The following is a 17,501-nucleotide window of genomic DNA, read 5'->3' as shown; positions in this document are numbered from 1 at the left end:
ATGTATCGAAAGCTTATAGCAAATAACTTAATGACGAGATCTTATGCTACGCTTAATTGGGTGTGTCCATTACATCATTCATATAATGATATAACCTTGTTATTAATAACATCCAATGTTCATGATTATGAAACTAATCATCCATTAATCAACAAGCTAGTTTAAGAGGCATACTAGGGACTTCTTGTTTGTCTACATATCACACATGTACTAATGTTTCGGTTAATACAATTATAGCATGATATATAAACATTTATCATAAACATAGAGATATAAATAATAACCACTTTTATTATTGCCTCTAGGGCATATCTCCTTCAGGCCGATACATTCAGGAAATTCAAGCAAAATCTAGCCCGTGACTATGTCAACCAGAACAAGACTCCGGATTTCAAAGGACAATATGAGAGACTTCAACATGATTGGCCAGATTTTGTGAAGCAGAAGAAATCGGAGCATTTCATTGAAATATCGAAAAAAATAAGGAAAATGCGGCTAAGAAGGAGTACAATCATATTATGGGGCCGAGGAGGGTATCGCTTTTGGGAGCCTAAGTGGGAGAAGATGGAGAACGAGCTGAGGACGCGAGGAATCCGTCCAGTGCGGAGGGATGGGACCCAAGGGCCAAAAGCTGGTGGTACGGGCATGGGGGATCGGCTGAACCCGGAGACAGGGGAGTGTGTTTACCGGGGCAAAATAATTAAACCCACCGAAAAGCTTATTGAGGCAATGAGGGATGCTCAAGAGGGGAAGATCAAGTTCAACGGAGAGAACGACGCGCGACAAGAGCCCTCGGGAATCCCGAACACGGAGGACGTGTACGAGGCATGTCCGGGGACATTCGTGGAAAGTAGGGTTCTCCCGAACGATGACCCGTACGCTTACGAAGCCGTAAGAGAAAGATGGATTGGGATGCGGATGTTATGGCGAAGTTGGTATCGGAAGTCGATACGATGAAGAAAACCTTGAATATACTAGTACAAGAAAGATCGGCAGGCTGGGGCGAATGAAGATCATCCGGCGGATCTCGGAAGCCAGCCGCGGATGAGAAGCGAGCGTGGCTTCCACGGAGAACCCGCCGGCTGCGATAATGCAACGGCGGTCGAAATTACTGCACGGAGCCTCCTCGCTACCCCGTGGATGATGTAAAGGAGATGAAAGAATGTCATCTGCATTATCCAATGGGGAACATGTCCATGAAGGTAGCCATCGGCAGTGCTTTGCCATGTGAGCCTGGAGAACTCCACCACAACAACCCCATTCCAGATGGCTATGCTCGTGTCACGGTGGAGGAAATAGTCCAAGGGTTTGAGGAACTGGAGATTGACATTGCTACACCCGAAGGGGAGGAAGACTTGGAGGTGTCAAGCGCCGGTTCATTCTATGGAAAAAGAAGTTTATCAAGTTTCCGGACGAGGCGCCAAGGCAAACAAGTCCACCCCCTCCGGTGGTGGTGGCGGCGGCGGCGTGGTGGTGGTGGTTCACCTACACCTCCTTCACGTCGGCCGACGCCGCCCCCAATTCACCTCCGGCGGGTAGCGGACGCCGCCCCCGAGTCCTCGTCCGGCGGGTGATCGGCCGCCGCCCCCAATCCACCTCCGGCGAAGAAGCAGAAGCAGTCCTGGGTTATTAACCCGGAGCCTTATGTACCTAGAACCACAAAGATACCAGAGCCATCACTGAAGCCTCTCCCCAGGAGGCCTTGGGAAAGTAGTGCCGAGGAAGTCGAGGCGGGCGCGGCTGCTGATTTAGAGAAATGGAAGGCGAGCTGCAAGAAGAAAATAGAGGGCGAGCCCAAGCCAGTATTTTCTGATGAGCAAAAGAAGTGGGCTAAGTCATTTTTGAACACACCGTCCCAAGCCGCGAAGAATCTGCCTGACGACTATATACGTGAACTTCGTAGGCAAGCACTCGCGTTCAAGAGGAACCAAGAGTTGGCGGAGAAGCAGGAGAAGAAAGCCTTGGAGGAGGCCGAGAAAAATTTAGAAAGGGGAAAGAAGTTGCCCAGCTCGGGGAACAAAGTAAACAATCGATCGCCCCGCTCATAGTGCAAGCCGCCGGTCCGGATGCCCCCGATATCATAGCAGCTGCGGCGGCTTATGGATTGACTATAACGAGTGCCGGAGAACAAGCGGCCGACTTAGGTATCACTCTTCGTGCCTTTGTTAGGCCTTGATGAGGCGCCAATGAAGGACGTAGTTTTTACATATGTGAAGAATGGCCCTCTCGTCGAGCCTGCGCGGAAGAGGATCTACCTCGACAAATGAAAGATGCTGCTAAATTGGTACAAGAGTTACATAAAACTTAAAAACGCCAAAGACTATATTTATGCGGAAGTTAGAGCTAAGCATCACTTCAAACATTACTATATACCAATTCATCGGAGTGAATTGTTCCAGCTGTTCAATCTGCGCGACCTCGACAAATCTATCATCGGTTGCTACGTTACGTAAGTGATTTATTAATTTCTACCCCATCTCGTTCATTGCCTGCACTATATATTGTCCTAACTATCTTGTTGTGTACGCTATTATGCGAGAATGAAGAAGCGGGAAATGCAAATAAGGAACATCCATGATGTTGGGTTCATTGACCCACACATCGTTAATTCATATGTGTTAGAACACCACCCCGCCGACGTGGAGGAAGACCTGTGGCGGTTTCTTAGAAAACAGGAACTCAAAAGTGATATTCTATTTCCTTACCATTTTGGGTGAGTGTTTCTGTCTTGAGCACATTCTCTTTTGTTTACTCCATGCATGGTATGTGGCTAATCGATGAGTTATATATGCATGACTGTGCATGTATCGTGTCCGCGAGGTTCCACTTGGATTCGATGGTAATTCAATTTCACACCTCCACGGTTCTCGTCCACGACTCTGCGAATATGGATGCGGCGCTTTGGGCCGACATGAGAAAAATGATGCAAAAGTAATTGTTTTCATTCATTTGCGCTCTATATCGATCGGCCTATTTCGTTCATCATTTCCTAATATCAAGTAACTAATTAATAACTCTCTTGTTCATTTAATTTTCTTTGCCTCGTAGGGTTTGGAGACGGTTCGTAGATGAAAAGGTCGGTGAATTCAAAAAAGAGCTACATTTTAAAGAGAGCGGTGCGGACGGCAGGGATATTCAGCCTCCGGGGACCAATCTATGTGGATACTATGTTCGTGAGAGGATCCGGAGATACACCAATGAGCGGGACCAGTCGGATGAGCTCGACATCAAGAGGAATAACCTCCGGAAGACGCTTAGTCCAGAAGTTCGCTTCCGACCACTTCAGGAGGAACTAGCTGGATGGTTCGCGAGGAAGTCATCGATCCTACGAGGACAACACTACGTAGAGGACGTAGAACTATACATGCATTAAATTATGTATGGAAACTTGTTCAAACTTGTATATGGTCATCCGATGATATTGAATATATATTGTATATTCCTCTTGAATTCTTTTTGGTTCTAATTTCAAATTTGTTTGAAATTATACATTCATATGCATGCATGTATGTAGTACCATAGAATATGTGAAACGTACTCCTTCAAAATTACAAATAAAGCACAAAAGAAATAAAACAATACAAATTAAACAGAAAACAGGTTTATGGGGGGGCAGGTTTAGGGGGGCCTAAAACCCTAAACTGCGGCGGCCTTTAGTCGCGGTCGGCCAGAAGAACCGCGACTAAAAGGCCTCCGCCCCGACGGTCGCCTGGCGCCCACGTGGACGGGCCTTTAGTCGCGGTTCGTAAGCAACCGCGACTAAAGAGAGGCGCTAGTCGCGCTACTTTGGTCGCGGTTGCGCAACCGCGACTAATGGCAGTTGCGAACCGCGACCAAAGACCCTTTTTCCACCAGTGTAGCTAACGCGCAACGCGTGCTTGCAAGTCTCAGTACCTATAAATGTCAGTTGAATGCATTACCATTGGACTTCAATCATCTTCCATCTGAAGAGCAGAAGAGAATAGGATAGAAAGTTGCATTGTTCTGAGATATGGGAGGAAAACAAAGTCTAGCGCATGTACCACATTATCGGGCAAACTGTATTATAGACCTATATCACACCGACGACGACCTTTTTGTGGCAACCGGCACGGGCGACAATTCCTCTGACGTTTATTTCTTAGTGGGAACCTGACGTCGCCCTGCCTGCCCGCCGCCGGGCCGTGGTAGGACTACCGGTTCGCCGGACTAGGCGCCATCGGCAGGTTCGTCCTGGACATTATGATGAGGCCCATGGGTACTTCACGCGAGCACACCTGAAAAAGGACTTTGTGACCGGCCGGGGGCAGCCGTGCCGCCGTCGGCGACGAAGAGAATCAGGTCGCTGCTACAGCCGCCGCCAGCTAACAAGGCGTGGAGCAGTTGCACGTCGTGCACAAGCACGCGATGCAATGCCACACGCACGGGTCGGCGGCTCTCGTCGCGGCCGGCGCGCCCAAGATGAAAAGGACACGGTCCTGCATCGCGAAAAAATGACCCGTCGTGTGCAGGTGACGAGTCACTATTCTAAATCGTACAGTACCAGATCACCAACCTGAACGAATTGGTACTAGTGTAGTATTTTTGGCGAATTGAGTTGGTAGCTAGGCTGCACATCGAGTTGCCCGGTGTCCTGGAGAACTCGGTGCTTATTATATGGAAAATGCTTCCACCCGGCCGACCGATCTGGAGCAAAAGATCGGTCGCGCTCGCACGGCGCCGGTCACGTCCACGCTTTGACCCATACACGTATTCGGTATTCCCACACACAGCCTAGCATGCATGCGCGCTGCTAGCTAGTAGTAGCAGCCTAGCAGGCATGCTCGCGCGCGGAGTTAACTTGCTCCTAGCTAGTTAAATGCATCAGTGCTTAGTTAGCTTGCCGCTAGCTAGCTAAATGCATACTAGGGCCGCATGCATGGTTAGGAATTTTTATTGTAGTTATTTGTGACTTTTGTAAAAATAGTTGATTATTTTTATTGTAATTTAATCTGTAGAAAATTATTGTTGCTTTGACCACTTTTATTATTTGCGAACATATGGATTTTTGTTGTGATCGCTCGTGACTTTTGTAAAAAATACTTGGTGATTTTTGTTGTAATTCAATATGTAGCAAATTAAATGTTGCTTAACCACTTTTGCATTGTTTGCGAACATATGGATTTTTTTGTTGTAATCATTTTTCACTTTTATAAAAATAGTTGGTTATTTATGTTGTAAATCAATATGTAGAAAATTAATTATTGCTTACCACTTTGCATTATTTGCAAATATAATAATTTTTCCTGTAATATGCTCCAATTTTTGTTGTAATCGTTTCCATTTTTGTAAATATTGATGGAAATTTTTATTGTAAATCAAATTGCATTAAAAAATGTCGCTTAACCACTTTTTGTAGCATTGGTTGTTTACAAAAAAATTATGATGATTTGTTGTAATAGTATATTATTTTTGTACACAGAGTGATGGATTTTGTTGTAGTACTCATTTTGTTACATATCTATCCTTACGGTGGCATTTCTGTTGTAAATATTGGAAAGATTGTGCCCAAAGAGATGTATCTTTTTGATTAACTGGTGAGGTATAGGACCGTGGGTTGAGTTCGTAAACAATAGGGGACCAAAATGCAAAACTCCCATAATGACTAATTTCGTGCGTCGGATGTTGATCTAACGGCGTGGAATGCAACCGATTTTTGGGCCACAATCAGCCGACCGACGCTCAGCGTGGCCCTTATTATATCCATCCAAATCAGGCACATGCATCATCTTCAGTATGGGTGTGTCATCAATACAATCAAAGACGCTCATACATACGCGCACACACTCACCCCTATGAACGCACACACGCACACCCTACCCCTATGAGCACCTCCAAGAGACTGCGTTGAAGAATTGATCCGGCGGGTCTTGAGATTGACGAAGTCACCACAGGCGCCTCGCTGTCGACGGGAACGTCGCCTCCCACTGAAGAATATTCCGCCTTTATGAGACACCAAAGTGTCAAATCTGGGATTTGAACTCTGGTGGGCTGGGGGTGCCACTGCCCTCCTAACCATCCAACCACAGGTTGGTTCTCCGCCAGCTCCAGATTTACATTGCTAGCTATTAATGTTAATCACTTAGTTATATCTCTTCCCTTCCAATGACTACTTCTTTCGATCCGTATATCTAATACACTTTTCATGTACTAGTAGCGATGTATATTCCGTTTGTTAACTACTCAAAAGAAATATACAAAGAACACAATATCTAAAGCAGCAGAATATTTACAGAGAAACCGATTGGTGATTGTTGCATGCATGCTGTTGGCAAGAGAACTAAGAATAATATTAGTGAATGCTGAGGGAAGAGGAGGTTTTTTTTTTTAGCTCGGAAGAAGAAATTATGGGGTTGTAATCCATGTCACAATGTAACTGTCTTTGTACGTCGTTTACTCTCCTCCGCAGGACTGTTCATGCGGCAGCAGGAGAAGATCCTGTACGCGGGCCGAGCTTTGCAGCGCTGGCTCCTCCGTGTCGCCATCATACAGGCGCGAATCTCTTAATAAGCAATCACCATACTCTTTGAGCAATTCCTCAAAGGAATGATTGAGCATCTTTTTACTTTTTTAGATTCTCAGGCTACGATACCACGATCGATAAGGTCCTTCATCTCTGCAAAGGAGTACAGGCTACACCCCGACATACTGAGCACGGCGTAAGAATTTTTAACTCGTTACAATTAGATGAAGCCCCTGGATGAAGCTTGAGTCAAACAACACTTACTTAGACTACCTTTTCTCACTCTTGCAATTTGTTTTTTGCAGGGTCATTATTGGGATACGTCTATCACTACCGTTGCTAGTAGGGCACTATTTTTAGTTAATTGGGTGGACACCATGGTTCTAGATATAGGTTGATACGGCCAATTTATCAGCCTGGCATATCAAGTGGGAGCCGTATTAAATCTTCAACAATACATTAGAACAATGTCTCTTTATGTTCCTGAATTCTCATGACAAGTTGAAAACATAGGCAGATAGGCTCATTAACTGAGTACGGGTGATGACTTTCTATGATGGTCCGTATACCCAATACTTTTCAAGAATGTGTTTTGTCAATGTATAGGTGACAAAGCTTTTGCCCTTTTGGCTGCCAACTTATTCGACTATTCTGCCTTTACCAAGAACCAAATAATTGTGTTGTCAAAACTTAACATCCAGAAAATAACTGTGTTTTATATTTTAGTTAATAGGTTCGCTTTGATCCACTCTCGAAAAAGAAGGTTCACTTTGATCATTCCTTCACAGTTGCAACTTTTCTTCTAAGTTCTCTGAACCTACAAGCTTAGGCAAACATAATCCCTTACTCTGCTCTCCTTACCTACATCTGCAGGCTTATTGGATCGTAGACCCTAATTAATACCCAACAGATAGATCTCTTGAGTAATAGTCAGGGAGGAAAATGGAGGAAAATAGTATTTTTGAATTAAAGTTTTTAAAGTGGGTGTACCAAAGCACACCTCCATTCATGTTATTTCCATGCACCACTGGCTAGCCATACCATGGCAGATAGCTAATGCTCAAAGCGTGGTTGCAACTCGAAACGCCTATAAATGTCAGTTACATGCATCTCCACTGCAATTTCGTAGTCTTCCATCTAAAGAACACAAGATAGATAGAAAGTTGCTTTGTTTTGAGATATGAGAAGAAAACAAAAGGCTAGCGCATGCACCACCGAACCGGGCAACAACTATACACCAATATCACACCGTTGCTGATCTCTGAGTGCCAACCGGGGAACAAGAATCCTTGTGACAACCGACACTAATCTCGTGGCAACTATACACCAATATCACACCGTTGCTGATCTATGTGCGCCAACGGGGGAACAAGAATTCTTGTGACAACCTGCGCTAATCTTGCGGCCCGTCAAAGGAACACCTGTGAGCTTTTCGCCTGGCGTCTGTCTACCTGACGTAGGAACACTCCCCATACGTACTCATGTAGTCCTACTGTGCCCCTCATCCCTGAACTGTAAGGACCTCACAGTTCATCCCTGCAACTCCCCTCCTTTTTTGAGTGTCCAAAGAAAAAGTTCTCTAGGATGCACGGAGAACTGGCCACACGGGTGGTTGCCGAGGCCACCGCAAAGGCCTTGGCCATGGAAATTATGAAGTAAAAATATCATATGTGATACTCCATCTCTTTGTATATAAAATTCTAATACGAGTATAATTTTGCATAAAGATGAGGTACGTGAGACGGAAATATGTACACTCTCCTTCATGAAATACAACCTAGATGTTGCAATATGGGATGCCTGCATAAAAAAATACTTGGTTCTTTTTCAGTGAGAACTAGTTTCTCTAGTACATCCTAACCGCGATAGCAGATACAGGCTGATTTAGCAAACCAGAACTCAAGATGCAGCCTGAACATATAATGTGTTGCCATTTCATTTGAATGTTTCTCTTTCCTAGATACAAGTCTACATATACAGACCATGTAGGTGGTCCACTCTATATTTCCAGCAAAAAACCTTGAACTGATACACACGGAGAAAATTGGATTGAAGCAGAGCATGAGATCAGTCACCTTGCCCTTGAAGTTTTCCTCTTAAGCTAACCTACACAGACACAGTTTCAATGCCGGTTTATATGAAGAGGGAATCCCTCTAGAAGCCACTCTATTACATCTCTGTTCTCCTAACACAGGATGGAAGTTCATGATTTCTTGAGACAAACAAGATATGTGAGTTTCTCCAATTACCTTGACTAATTTGAGATCCTTGAGTTGACGCTTGGTTATGCCACTGTAAAATTCCTCACAGCAACCCATAACTTTCTGGGTTAGTATGGAGAAGCCCCATGCAAGCATCCACCAGATTAACACAGAAACCGTGCCACTTCCAGCCTTTCAGGTATGACCACGTCGCTTCTGCCGAGTCAGCCTTTTGGTAATCTACTTGGATTTCTTCTTTTTCGTTTTCGTTTTGGCTTTCATTTTTAGTTTCTTCTTTTTCTCAGTAGTTCCAGATTCCCGTCTGAAGATCGCCAGGACTTCGATACTGCATTAGTAATTTCATTAAGTAATCGAAAACTGTACCATGTATCTACTATGCACATGATAAACCACACTTATCAAACCAACTTCATGTTAAGCAGGGAGGTGTTATTGCTCTCTTGGCATCTGCATCAAGAGGATGCACACAACATAGTTTATTTATTACTACAACTTTGTACTAAATCCCTGACACTTACTATGGATCGGAGGGAGTACAAAACTTGAGAAAAGGGGGGGGGGGGTCATGGCCTCATGGGTAAACATCCGAAATATCGTAATCATAAAAAAATCTAGTATCACCTAGTTGATTTCAGCTAATGTGAAAATTAAGAATGGGTTGCATGGGTGGAAGACGGAGCAACGTGAACCTACTGTAACAGATCACAAGAGGAAGATTTAGCTAGAAAGGTTCATTAATTAAGAATAGCAAGACATCATGTTCAAGTTAATTATTTTGATCGGCGAAGCAAGCTCTATCAAGTGTCCCCTAAACCATGAAGCCATGGGCATGGCGAAGTCCATGGTTATGACAGTTAAGACACTGAAATACACCTGCTAGGCTGCTCTTGAACTATCTTCAAACTTAATCAGACTTAGAAGATTCATATCTATATGATCACCTAAGCTGGGTGGCATGGCAATAAGCATTGGTCAGAGCAACTTGGAAGAGCTATATCTCTTTGTGTAGTTGTAGTAGAGATTGAAACGGTACAGAAGGACCTTCAAGATTTCCCCGTAACAATTGCAAAACAAAAGGACAATTTCCAGTCAAGATGCTGAAACCAGTACCTATCAGTGCCAGGGAAGAAGTTAAAAGCATGAGCATTCTCCAAATACCAGGCCTCATGAGATATCAAGCTTTTGCAGTCCTGTAGATGAAATGGTTATCGATAAGAGAAGACAACTGAAGCAACAGAGAACTGGGGTAGGAAGGGTACAAGTTAAAGCTACCATGGCATAACACAAACAAATCAAGTTCCAGGATTTTATGATATATAAGTAACTGTCACCTTCTTAAAACTTTCCCAACCACAGCTGATGTATATGAGGGTTTCTGGCCATGTTTCACTACTTTCTTCCATGATTGTGCTATCAACATGAACAGCTGGCTCCCTTGCTCGTAGGATCCATGGTCTCTTCTCATCTTTGATCTTCGTAAGTGAACTGCGTTCAGAAATGAATGTCATTGCCGATAAAGTTACCACAATGGAAAAGGATACCGCAATTTAAGAAATCCAGGTGTACATATTTGTCAAATAAACAAAAATAAAAGCATGAAAGCACACAGAATGTGAATGACACTTCTCGTACCTTTTAGCCTTGTACGCCTTGCGCTCAGACAAACCAACTCTCTGTAGAGCATTGATAACAGAAGGGTGCAATCCTTTCCTGGGAGGATCTACGATAGCAACACTTGATCCTTCAAGCCAGTGAATAGGTTCCTGGTACCGTGATTCAGATTCCAAATGAATGCTTATACATGAAATGTAACCATCACAAAAAATAACAAGTTCGGTTGCATACAACTGAAGCATCGGTATTGTGCCAAGTTATGGTGCAGCCCAGGTTTGTTGGAAGTCGGCTTGCTGACTTCTCAAAAGAAAGCTTCGACATTTTGTTGATCTCAACACATTTCACAGACCTGTAAGTTGTCATGAATTACTTCAACAAGAGTTAATACAAAAAGCAAAGCACTATAACTGGTACAGTGAAAGTTCTTTAAAATATTAGAATAGAGTAGCCCCCAGAAGTCTGGTTGTCCTAAATCTCGAGGTTGAGTCAACTGGCTTTAGAACCAGGCCCACCAGAAGTTATTACAAAATACAAATATATTACTCCCTTCGATCCATAATAAGTGTCGGGAACTTAGTACTAAATCTCCAACACTTACTATGGATCAGAGGGAGTAGTATTTTCAGGAAAAAGGTGCAAATCAATATTACTGGAAAATAACACGCTTGGTTTTTTAAGACTCGCAACTGGGGTTTGGACCAAATCACAGTGGTTTTGGGACTCTTTGGTCGAGCCATACCAGTCCCGCATTTAACATTTCCAGGTCAGACCCAAGCAGGGTCTGCCAAAATCCATCTGAGGCAACCAATAATTTAACTTCCATAACAGTGTCACATATAGCACAATAATTTCGATACCAGCATTTGTTTACTACAAAAAAGAACTAATTCCCAGGCAGAAACGCTAGCAAAGTATTCTATATTGTGCATGCATTAAGATAGTGCACCAGATCATGAATTGTTTAGTACATGAACGAATTTAGGTGTGCTCCACGCCCTTCCCAATGTTATTGCCCTGACTAGTATATTCATATTTAATCTTGACACATCCAAGAAAAAAATACAATATGTGCCACTTAAACGTGCGTTTTTTCTACTCACTACCTTTCTAAGAAGCGCCAATGGACAGTTTAACATGCATTTTTGTACTCACCTGCATTTCCTAGAAGCCGCAAGGGCTAACCCAATAACACCAGCACCAGAGTACAAATCAACAACTGTTGAGCCACGTGGTACATATTTGATCAACTTATGAAGTAATGAGTTAAAAGACTGCAAAACAGAAAAAGCACTGTGTAAGAAAATATCGTATGGCAAACTTAACATAAGTTAAGATATAAAATTGATCCTCAAATCTAACTATAACCAAGATCCATGAGATATTTTATTATTATTATTATTATTATTTATTTATTTAGGGGTGGAACAGAAAGTATATTGTGTATGGGGTGGCTCCATGGTTAATAAACAGCACCTATAAATAGCTACCTAGAATTTTGACTTTTGTTCTGAGCATTGGTTCACGCTGAGAAAACTATGGTGCCGAAGATGGTTCATGGTAAGGCTTGAAAGGAATTAGGGCACTGGAAGGGGAGATGGACTATAAACTAGGATGGTGGACTTCACATGGGATATACACATTTTTATTTCCTGATTCCTCTCCGACATAATAAATGAATAGATTTTATAGGCATAACTTGATCTGCCCACTAAGGCGAACTTTATCTCTAACAATCAAGATCAAGATCAAATGTTATCTAGCGATCTAATCTAACTCGGGATCTATCTCTAGGAGAACTTATCTCTAATAAATGAAATATGTTTATAAGGACATAAACCCAGGTAACAGGGAAACTAATTATTCGTATTTAAATTCAAAGTTCAAACTAACAATGCAGGTCTGCACACACACTGCGTGGTTTCTACAGTACCGCTTGAACAGCGCATCGATGTTACAGTGCCTGGTACACTACACTTTTTGATACAAAAGTTCATCCTTCTTCTACACATGTTTGAATCACACATACCAGAGTATTAGCCTGCCCAAAGCTATATGGATCGAGAGATATATCAACTCCTCCGAAACGCTCCCACAGGTCTGCCTCCCCGCCGATATGTCTCCATTTATGCCCAAAAATTATCTGCAAGCGCAACGACATTATTATTGGAAAAAAAGGGGGCAGATATGCTGAAGGTAACTAATTGGTCGACCAGCCAGTCAATATAAGGAGAAAATTTTAATCAAACCAAATATACATCAACATATCATCACCTGTAAGGAGTTAGTTTAACTTACAGAGTAAGAGCAAAATTAGAATGTGAGAAGAGCCTTGAAATTGTGTTCGATAGGAATTGCTTGTGCGTCTTGCAGCTTGCAGAAATGTTGATTTTAGTATATGGTTTTAATAGGAGCATGGAAGTGGTTCCGAGCAGATGAATGCCCCTCGAGGACTTGGCATACCTCTAGCTGATCAGAAGAGACTAAATTAATATATACATAAGCTTCTTATAGATGGGATCTCAGCGAGTCACGACCTGAACTGCTTGACCTGTCCATGACCTTTCCCTTGATCCATACCAATGGTAAATTTTTATTCTAAAACAAACATCAACTACAGATTTGTAGATATGGGAAATGGGTATGGTCTAACAGAACTATGTGAATTATCCACTCGATATTCCACCATCAACATTATTATAAGTATTCATCACTTCACGAAAAGGTTTTTAAGACTAAATTGTAGAATCAGCATCTCAATTTCACCTCAACCCTATATTATTTCACTATCCATAATCAAAATGGCAAAAGCGGTATGTGCCTTAATGACAACAAGAACAAAAATAAGTACTCCCTCTAAGACATCCTTTATGGGACGGAGGGAACATATTACATCCACCAGAACCCACACACATATCTTACATTGCTCGTTGATGTCTGAAAATTGGCCCATATAGAGTGAATCACATGCAGGTTACTTCTTGGTCCGCCATTTGTCCATAAGAACTGCCATGAGTGCAATCGCCAAGATTGATGATAGAAGAAGACAAAAGCGAAGTCAGATGTTTTGGTAGAATACTTCCAAGGAAATAGGAAAGCTGGCAAGCAGCTATTTGTGTTGAAACCTCGGTTGGAAAACTTACTTCTTGCAACAAACTCAACTTTTCTGAATTTTTCGAACGCTCGTCTCTTGAATTCCAAACCAATGAAACTTGAACTCTCGCTAGGTAGAAAATAAAATGTTTCAATCCATTTGGGCTTGGTGAATCGACACTACATATTAGAAGTTAGAACACATGGAAAATAAAGCTTACCTTGGTCGTATCTTTCTGCAACTGGAATAGATGTGTTATATGTTGTCACAGTCATCTAGGGAATATGATAAACAAATCAAATGCATCAGGGTTTATTGGCGTAGTGACATGTTTGACGAAAGCATTCTGTTTTTTTCTGGAATAGTGGCATAGAATACTTTCTTCAAATAGTTACACATACCTGCACATATCTTAGTTCACCAGTACCAGCATCTTCATCAAAAGGCTGCACATTCAGCTTAGATATACCTACAATACCAGAGTTCTAATATATTAGGTTACTTGACAAATTGAGGAAACAAAACAAAAAATTCCTAATCTGTATGAAGCAAGTGCAACAGACAGGAACATACCTTGTTTCAGAAGCTTAATAGCAGCATTAATGCTTGGGTGATGGGCTGAAAGCGTGAAAATGAGAAATGGTGATTCATAGATTGAAAGCAGAAATAGCATGTAGCAGAACGAAATTCAAGTGGATAATCAGATGCTTCCTCCATGTTAAAATGTAGTGCGATATTAGTTTTATCCTAAGTCAAACTTTGTAAAGTTTTACCAAGTTTATAGAAAAAACAACAACATACATGATAATAAATGTAATATGAAAATATATTTCATGATGGATCTCATGATATTGATGTTGAATTTTTTTTCTACAAACTTGGTCAAAGTTTGACTTGGAACAAAACTAACATGCACTGTAGTCGAACTCTTGCGATTGAATAGAATTTGATAACTAACCTCTGCACTCTGGAATATCTTGAACAATGTGTGTCCCTTCCTGGTATAAACCAATCAGCGGGCTCTCTGATGTTCCACGTACTGCTAGCTTTGCACGGCACCGCCATTCAGACTAAAAACAATGTTGCCACATTTAGGCTAAGCGGCAAAGCAAATTCATTGACTAATCACATTACTGAGCTAACCTAAGCATTTACTGGAAAGTGAGAAAACTTGGAACATAGATTTTCCATTTACTTGATCGGAATTACCCAAGTTGATTAAGATTGCGAACAAATAAACATAACATTCGAGGCATTCATGCTAGAGTTTTATGGTGCAAACATTACTCGAGTAGCCTCAACATGCGAGCTTCTGTTCAGCAGACCGATCTCCAAACTGAACAAATGCCATGCGCAGTTACAGATAGCTTCACAAAAGCCAAGCTAATGACCAAACCAGAGCTGAATTCCAGTCGCTTATCAAGCTTATTTTGGCACTAGATTTCTTAGCCACTCATAAAAAAAAATCGAAATGGGGAAGCCCAAGCCTCTGCATCAATCGATGCGTACGGCTTTTATTTAGAACAAGTACAACCAAATGGCACGAAACTACATGGTACAAGTAGAACCAATATTTCTGGGAGCTACACGTACCAGCCTGCCCCTGCTGAAGGTGAAGTCTTCAATTCCGTGGGCCTTGAAAAAATCCGACACCTCCTCCAGCACCGGCGGCTTGTCCAGGTCGACCTCGTGCGTGCACCCGGAACACCTGCAAATGGCGCAGAAGAAAAGGTTAGCTCACACATACGCACGCACGGGGTATAGCACTCGCGCATTGGGGAAGAGAGGAAGGGATCCTACGAGCCGAAGTGGGTGCATCCGAGGCAGGTGGAGGCAGGGTCGTAGTTGGAGACAATGGCTGGTGGCGGGGGCAGGGAGGTGTCCAGCTTCGGCGCGACGACGGGTTTGAGCCGAGGTGGCGGAGGTGACGACGGGGCACGGCGAGGGGGCGGGGGAGGGCGAACGCGAGGAGGGGGGCGCGGTCGGGTCGTGGTGATGGTGGTGGTGAGACGAGGCGCCGGGGCGGTCGGCGACGGCCAAGGGAGCAGGCCCGCCGGAGGAGGCATCGCCGGCGGTGGGGTGGGGCGCGGAGGAGAGGCGGGAAGAGGGGAGAATGAAGGGATAAGGATTATCGGAGTAGAATTTTTCAGTATGTTCTATCGAAGGCGTGTTCCTTTTTCAAACATCTAGCCGTTTCTGGAATAATTTTTTGATACTAATAACTGCAAAAACATATTTTTGACTAGTATAAATACCCGTGCTTTGTTAAATGTACTTAAATTTTATTTTTTAATGCATATATATAATTCACAACTCAATATAAAAATTGGAAACAAATTAAGGATGTGCGTTGATCCAGCATACCACTGCATGATGTACTACGCAAGTCGTTGACATAACACAAGTGAAACACTGTTCCACTCATATTACATCTCTCAGAGTGGTACAACAGAAACATATGCGAGTCCAAGATATGTCTATAGAAGGATACACGAACTGTTTACACAAGATCAACACAGCCTCCTACTTTACAGTGAGGTAAAACTTCAAATAAAGCTCCAGAAGAACGACTCGTAGTCTAACTTATTGCTAACTCTAGCTCTAGAGATACTTGTCTTGCTATAAAACTCTAACTACTTAGGTGCTAGGATTAGGGAAAGGTTCTCTTATATTACTAGTCTAAGTTTCCACTCTAGATGATGCAAAAGTTGACTCCATTGACTTCTTTGATTGATTCTTATCTTGTTGCAGTTGACTCATTTGTCTTCGAGTTCCACGGTAGTTTCTCCTCCTGTGACTTCATAACTAAGCAGGAGATTCAAAGAGGGATGAGTACGAGCGTACTCGACAAGTTCATTATAGGAAATAGGTGTATCATGCACTAGCTACAGTCACATACCAGAAAGTCATAGGAGAATGCAAGTTTTTGTAAACATTTCTTCAAAAAGTTTATTTTATTCTGAAAACTATATCCGCTAGTCTTCACAGGTTGACCAGAATTTCACGGAGTTCCTTTCCTGTCGCGTTCGTAGTTCCCTTCCTGGAACAGGGAGTGACAGCCACAATTTGATATACTCTGAAGAGGTGCGTTACTTTTCACATAAGAGAACTTATCATTGTTGCCAACCGGGCAAATCTTTCCCGTCCACACTTCCTTGGTGTGAGGCCCAGTATAAGAACCAAGCCAATCACTGCCTTCTTCGTGACCCCGCAGAACCACCCTTTTGTAAGTTTGTCATGCTCTTTATCTATAGGTAGACTGACACAGGCATTTGTTCTCACCTATACCATTAAGGTAGATTGTTCCGAACAATTCTTATGCCTTACCCTATACACTATAGATAGACTAACCCGAACAACCCTTATAATCCATCATAGACCTTTAATAAGGCTGCCCTCTCCTATATTATTGGTAGACTGTTCCGGACCACTGTCCTCACCTTTACCAATAGATAGACTGATCAAGGCAACTCTTATCACTAGTCCTTTGATATGCGAGAGGGAAAGATACAGCTGACTTCCCCAGAGCCATTATAGAACTCATGTTTAACGCGAAATGTAAGGCGCTAGAATCACTAGACGGCATTGGTGATTAGTCCTAAATGAATCGAACCCTTTCAATGGAACCTCCACCGTCAACACATACCATGGTTCCATTGCCAGCCACATAGTCATATTCATAATTGGAAAAGTAACATTTTATTTTCAATGCAGGAGTGACAAGTATAGTACTTTGCATATAGTTTGATAAAAATAATCAAATGACATGAGCAAGCGATGACTGCAAGATTATGCAGGCAAAAGTTTCGATACGTGATAAATCCAAATTCTGAAATACCATCATCGTCGGTAAGGACAATATTTAAAGAACTGGCAAAGATGCTATAATGCATAGCATCAGATGCAATCGTCCCGAGCGTAACCTAACCCCGATGATTTAGGATTGGGTGAGTTGTAGAGATTTCTTTAGGGTGTGTTGCACTTTTAGAATGGTTCTCAAATAAGGTTCTTATTAGGGGTTGGTTATATTAATGTCATAAACAAGTGATATAATGCAACATAACAATTATACACACAAAGGAATAATGGTTGA

The 17,501-nt window shown here is 42.5% G+C and overlaps 1 protein-coding gene across 2 annotated transcripts; it reads right to left on the bottom strand.

Annotated features, from left to right (window-relative positions):
* Positions 1–8,393: 8,393 nt before the first annotated feature.
* On the bottom strand, positions 8,394–15,474 carry LOC124660726 (uncharacterized RNA methyltransferase pc1998-like). Of its 2 annotated transcripts, XR_006989967.1 has the most exons (16): positions 15,209–15,474; positions 15,002–15,116; positions 14,367–14,478; positions 13,982–14,026; positions 13,810–13,877; positions 13,629–13,683; positions 13,458–13,537; positions 13,237–13,320; positions 12,344–12,457; positions 11,470–11,588; positions 10,549–10,666; positions 10,336–10,466; positions 10,035–10,188; positions 9,814–9,893; positions 8,731–9,028; positions 8,394–8,587 (listed from the first exon to the last, which is right to left on the bottom strand). XR_006989967.1 is itself a non-coding variant. In XM_047198542.1 (15 exons), the coding sequence occupies exons 1-15, from the start codon at positions 15,472–15,474 to the stop codon at positions 8,923–8,925; spliced, it is 1,647 nt and encodes a 548-aa protein (XP_047054498.1). In that variant the 3' UTR covers positions 8,394–8,922. The 2 variants fall into 2 exon arrangements, 1 of the variants encoding a protein (XP_047054498.1); XM_047198542.1 differs by having other exon boundaries at positions 8,394–9,028.
* Positions 15,475–17,501: the final 2,027 nt, after the last annotated feature.

The sequence above is a fragment of the Lolium rigidum genome, chromosome 6 (genome assembly GCF_022539505.1).
Source record: "Lolium rigidum isolate FL_2022 chromosome 6, APGP_CSIRO_Lrig_0.1, whole genome shotgun sequence".
NCBI classification, from domain to species: Eukaryota; Viridiplantae; Streptophyta; class Magnoliopsida; order Poales; family Poaceae; genus Lolium; species Lolium rigidum.
This window is presented reverse-complemented; position numbering and strand designations above follow the sequence as displayed.